The 5776-nt window shown below is 46.2% G+C and overlaps 1 protein-coding gene across 1 annotated transcript; it reads left to right on the top strand.

The window, feature by feature from the left end:
• Positions 1 to 586: 586 nt before the first annotated feature.
• Positions 587 to 3919, top strand: Rgs2 (regulator of G protein signaling 2). The gene is made up of 5 exons (XM_075988177.1): positions 587 to 741; positions 1830 to 1931; positions 2038 to 2099; positions 2621 to 2787; positions 3051 to 3919. Exons 1-5 carry the CDS (start codon positions 632 to 634, stop codon positions 3243 to 3245), a joined length of 636 nt encoding a protein of 211 aa, XP_075844292.1. The 5' UTR covers positions 587 to 631; the 3' UTR covers positions 3246 to 3919.
• The last annotated feature ends 1857 nt before the right edge of the window (positions 3920 to 5776 follow it).

The raw sequence follows: 5776 nt of genomic DNA, 5'->3' as shown, positions 1-5776 counted from the left end.
AACACCGGTTTATAATCGGCACTTTCTCCTTCTTCCTCCCTGACCAGAGGGCATTCCCTTAAGGAATTCTAAGACGCCAGAGCGAACAGCAGGGAGTCACAGCCCTTAGCTCCGCAACCCCTGTTTCAGGTTTCTCTCGTTTACGCCCTTCCTGAAAATAGTAGGGCCAGCAGGGCTCTCCCCTTGCCGGCTGCTGTTCATAGGTGTCCGGGTGAATCTTAAAGATCGTGAAAAATAGATGAGTTGCAAATGTGGGGGTTCACAAGAAAAGGGGGGAAAGGTACGGTCTTAGGGTAAAGTCACGAACTCAGGGCCCCTCCACGGCGGTGGCCACCCGAGCAACCGAGCAGCGTTCCCGCTCCGTCCCCGCCCTCCGCCTCCCCGCTTGTGTGCGCACGAGGCTGCCGCACCTACGTCATCAGCGCCCTGGCTTCCAGACCCTTCGACTGCTGCCGTGACTGCGGCAGGCCCGCGCGGCCCCGTCCTCGTGCCGTCTGTAACGAACCAATCCGCGCCCTCTAAAGGCGGGGCCGACGCCTCCGGGTCCCGCCCCTGCGCCGCAGCCCGCTTTAAAAGGCCGCGCACCGCGCGCCCGGCTGCAAACAGCTGCGGTGGCCGCGGGCATCTGAGTATGCAAAGTGCCATGTTCCTGGCTGTCCAGCACGACTGCGTACCCATGGACAAGAGCGCAGGCAACGGCCCCAAGGTGGAGGAGAAGCGCGAGAAAATGAAGCGAACGCTGTGAGTATGCCCTCTCTCCTAAGCTGGTCTCTGCCTGGCTTTGCGGCTAGGGACCGAGCTTCCTTCTATCTCTGCTTTGACTTGAGCTAACTCGCCTCTGCAGAGAAAGGGGAGAAAGAAAGAAAGAAGGAAAAAGTTAGCCTGCTAGATTTCGTGCTTTTTCTGTGTGAGCTTAGGGAGTTTAAGACTGGGGGAAGTTGTCGTGAAGGAGGCGGTAGATGGGCTGAGAAGGCGCGGGTTGGTTTTTTGTTCTGCATTTAACGTGACCCAAGAAACCTGCAACTGAATAGGGTCCGCGGCGCCCATACATTGCATTGTGAGTTCTGAGCTGTTTACACAGCTTCTGGGTAATGTTTGGGATGATTCTGAATTTATTCTCTTTAGATGCGATTTTTAAATCATAAAGTAGGTCTCATCCAGTCACGACTGTGGAATGAGTAATTTGCTCTGCAGTGTCTGCTGCGGAGAAGCCCTGTGGGCGGTCGCGGAGGGGAGCTCCGGAATCCACCTCTCTCTTGCTCTCACACACGCACCCCTCCGCTATGCACTGCCAGTGTCGTGGTACACACACACACACACACAGAGAGAGAGAGAGAGAGAGAGAGAGAGAGAGAGAGAGAGAGAGAGAGAGAGAGAGAGAGAGAGAGCCCGCCCTCTATGCACTGCCTGTGTCGTGGTGCAGACACTCCTGTCTCCAGCTCAAAGGGTAGGCACACCAGCTGGCTCAAGACATTTCCACTGCTGTTCTCAATCGTAAAACTGCCACCCAGTTGTAGTTAACCATGCAGAAAAAGCGCTGCCTTTTTTGTAGGTCAGAAATAACTTGTAAAGATGTTAAATAGCCTAGCTATGTTCTGTAGCTCTATCCTGTTTGTAAAACTCATTATAGTCTGGCGAATGGATGAAATTATGTTCGATACACGAGGTGCTGGGTTTAACGCTCCAAGGACGAGATGGCTTGTTCTTGCCTGTCTGCTTTGTAGCTACTGGGTGACTGACCTTAGGCTGCTGCAACTGGTCATCATTTTACTATTCAAGAATTGCCGCTTGAAATAATTCTGGTTTTTCTCTCCTTTTTCCTTATCTAGCTTAAAGGATTGGAAGACCCGTTTGAGCTACTTCTTGCAAAATTCCTCCACTCCTGGGAAACCCAAAACTGGCAAGAAAAGCAAACAGCAAACGTTTATCAAGTAAGTTGCAAGTCCTGTGGTTGTAGAGATGAATCATCTAGCCACCCAACAGGAAAGGGGAACTGTCATAGGCACTATAGCTCACTGTCCGGAACTTCTCTTTCAGGCCTTCTCCCGAGGAAGCGCTGCTCTGGGCAGAAGCATTCGATGAACTGTTGGCCAGCAAATGTAAGTTGACCTTTTGAATTTGACCTCTTACCAGTATCCCAAGAGCCTAGGAATGTGTCCACACCACAGAGCAGCCCGCAGGAAGTACGTCAGGCACTACCACCGCTCACTGTATAAAACCCGTTTTTATTTCTCCAGTTTAATCATGGAAAAAACATGAGGTATTCACATTAGCTGGGGAAGAAAAATTAGCTTAAGCATTAAAATGACAGTTACTCATAGGTAGGTTGAGTAAGCTTTTCCGATTGCATGGAATATTTTCAAAAGTCCTGGTTCCCAGAGAACTTATGGATAGCTGTCCTATAAATATTTATTTTGCATTGACAGTGAAGTTCAGTAAATTTTTGTTGCAGAATAGAAACTTTAGTATTCTGCCTGCTGGCGCCTCAGAGCTCTACAGAGCTTAAATTGTGAGCACGGCCGGTTTGAGTGAAAGCCAGAGAACTGGTCACCCAGCACTAGCAGAACAGCGTGCTATTCGGTCACTCAATTGACATGCAGCTTGTTTTCTGTGCTTTCAGATGGGCTGGCGGCATTCAGGGCGTTTTTAAAATCTGAGTTCTGTGAAGAAAATATTGAATTCTGGCTGGCTTGTGAAGACTTCAAAAAAACCAAGTCACCCCAAAAACTGTCCTCAAAAGCAAGGAAAATATATACCGACTTCATAGAAAAGGAAGCTCCCAAAGAGGTAAGAAACCAAGTTATTCATGCCAGCCTAAATTAGACATCTTCAACACGGAAGTGAAACCCAAGAATTGAATACCCCAGTTAAAGTGCAAGCAGGATAGAGCCATAGGTGGCTCTCCACCCCAGCTGTCCTAACATTAAAGTTTCTCCAAAATTGACAGTTCTAACTGATCACATGTTACATCTTTTGTGTTTTACTACTAAACATCGATTTGTAATGTTGAATACCAAATAAATCAAGTTTTGTTTTCTTTTCTTTTCCAGATAAACATAGACTTTCAAACAAAAACTCTGATTGCCCAGAATATCCAAGAGGCGACCAGTGGCTGCTTTACAACAGCCCAGAAGAGGGTATACAGTTTGATGGAGAACAATTCTTATCCTCGCTTCCTGGAGTCAGAATTCTACCAAGACTTGTGTAAAAAGCCACAGATCGCCAAAGAGCCCCATGCTACATGAGACAAGGAGCCTCCAGCAAAGGACATTTCATTCTGTCTCCCAAGAGGAAAGGCCATGACCTGCCAAAAGACTGACCTTGAATTCAGCCTGGGTGTTAGGAAACATCACCCAGAACTATTGATTCAAAGTTGGGTAGTGAATCAGGAAGCCAGCAACCTAGGACGAGCTCTGTGAGAACAGCTTCCCTTGCTGTGTGAAGAACAGAGGGAGGGAACAGTGTTCTGAATGTGCTGTTCCTCACTGGGAAAGCAAGGGTCTGAGGTGAAAGAGACAATGGAAGATTGTTGGTCCGAACATTTAAAATCAATAGGTCTGGGATTATGTGGCCTTAGCTAGCTGGCTGTCCATCTTTACCCTAAATCAGTCCATTGTTACCACATCGTGGTTTTACTTCTAGTTTTACTATTTCAGTACTAAGTAACGTTAAAATGTTTACTGTGTGCAAAAGTGTTGAAGTCTAAGGACTGTAGATGGCTAGTCCTATTGTGTCATATATCACTGAAACTGAAAAGTGCGTTTGCGTTGTTAAACCGTGTGTGAGAGACGAATGCGTGCCGTTCTGTAGAACACCGGTGTCTGTTATGAGTGCCAAAAACTGTCTTGCAGGCAGCTACACTTTGAAGTGGTTTTTGAATACTTTTAATAAATTTATTTTGATAAATAATGGCATTGAACACTTGGAAGTCCAGATGTGATTGTGTTGTGTTTGATTTCAGTAGTTGGAAACATGTCAGATATAAAAGAAAACAACTTTCTAGTAAAGAGATATGATTATTGTACCAGTCCCTGAGTGCTGACAGCCCTTAGAAGTGAGAAATGGTTGCTTCAAGGAAGATAAACCTATAGACGTTATGTAGTCTTAAGAAAACCACATCCATATCCATATGACCACTCATTGTGAAAGTCAAACTTGTTATTTAATAAAATAAAAAGAAAGAAAGAACATTGACCTGTGTGTTAAGGAGCTGTTCAAAATGAGTAATAAGAGAACATGGTGGAAAGAAACATGGAAGTTATGTATGTGACCAAGCGTCCTAAGAGAAGAAAGAATTTCATGTAAATATATAGACCTTGGGCCTGCCTGTTTTATCCTTGGTTCCAGACACATATACCAGGCTGGCACGGGCAAGACACATACCTAATCATTGTTTCTTTATCATTGTGTTGGGCCAGTATGAAAATCTCAAAATTGTTCTGCATCTCCTGCCTTCATTTGGCTAAGAATTCATTAGATAATGCTGAAGAAAGCAAGTCTTTTGCTTAGACTTAAGTGCAGGCATGTGTTCTAGCTGAGGATGGCCTTCTCTTCTGGCTAGTGAAATTCCCTTCCCTTTGTGAGGCAAATTTGCAATCTTTGGGGATGGGGGCATTAGTAAATGGGAGAACAGGGGTCACCCTCAGCTTTGCAATTGGAAGATCTGAGCCCAAGTAATGGCATGCCATAGCTTTATGACGCTACGAGTACCCATTTTCCACAGTGGTTCCCCACTGGATACTTCTCTGCTAATCTCCCCAATATCTGTACATAAGGAGTACTTAAGAAATGTGGAATCTTCAGGATAATGGCCCACAGTATTTTAAATGTTGTTTCTTTGTGACTGCTCTAGTTAACATCATTAACCAGATGTCTGGAACAAGCACAGGTCCAGGAGGGGGCGAGTGCTCATTGGTGCAGCACCAGCAACCAGAATGACTAACGGATGCAGACTGGATACTGACTGCATGAGTGAGAAACGGTGATGCTGTGATGGAAGCGTGGCACAGATGCATCGGGTCTGTGTAGCTCTTCATCCAGAAAGGCTTTAGCTAGCAAGGAAACACACATTGCCACCAAGCCCCATTTAAATCACTTCATGTCCAGCTTCTCGGTTTCCTCTCTGATGCTACCATGACTGCAATTAACCCACCTCCCTCTGCCCACTGTCTCCCACACCTAATATATTCCCTTCTTAACTCTTGGGATCCTTTCAACACACAAACCTGATCTTGTCTCCTGTGGTTTTGAACCTCTGACAGCTCTCCTAAACATTTGGATGAAAGCCTAGGCCTGCAGGGCTGACTCCCTCTTGCCTTCCGACCTTGTACACAGTTCCCTGCACCAGCCACAGGGGCCTTCTTCCATTTTCGTGAAGATGCTATGCCCCCCCTAGCCCCAGGGAACCTTTCCACCTAATAGTTCCTCTCTGCACAGTGTAATTTTAGCTCTCGCTCACCACTCTTCTACCAAAAGTGCAATTGCTACTTCCCCAGGGAAGTGGACTCTGACTTCCTTCACCTAGACCATGTCCCTTTTTAGCTCTCATCACAGCACCGGGCTCTATAATTTAGGGCTCTTATTAGAGGTATTTCTAACTACTTTTCATAATTATTTGATAATTTTATCTTCTGCAGTTAGACAGTGAAGAGCACAAGTGAAGATCCTGTGCTTCCCCCACACACACACACTTTCTGCTGATTCCCAGCAATTGGTTTATACAATGTGAGATGGATGGATGGATGGATGGATGGATGGATGGATGGATGGATGGATG

The sequence above is a fragment of the Microtus pennsylvanicus genome, chromosome 10 (assembly GCF_037038515.1).
Source record: "Microtus pennsylvanicus isolate mMicPen1 chromosome 10, mMicPen1.hap1, whole genome shotgun sequence".
Taxonomy (NCBI): Eukaryota; Metazoa; Chordata; class Mammalia; order Rodentia; family Cricetidae; genus Microtus; species Microtus pennsylvanicus.
The sequence above is the reverse complement of the archived record's forward strand: the minus strand, read 5'-3'. Positions and strand labels throughout refer to the sequence as shown.

What these genes read in the sequence shown, in the direction of transcription:
- Rgs2 (XM_075988177.1), top strand. Translation starts at nt 632, where the DNA reads ATGCAAAGTGCCATGTTCCTGGCTGTCCAGCACGACTGCGTACCCATG. An exon ending in AAACAGCAAACGTTTATCAA is followed by an intron (nt 1,932 to 2,037) that starts GTAAGTTGCAAG and finishes CTTCTCTTTCAG; the next exon opens with GCCTTCTCCCGAGGAAGCGC. An exon ending in AAAAGGAAGCTCCCAAAGAG is followed by an intron (nt 2,788 to 3,050) that starts GTAAGAAACCAA and finishes TTTCTTTTCCAG; the next exon opens with ATAAACATAGACTTTCAAAC.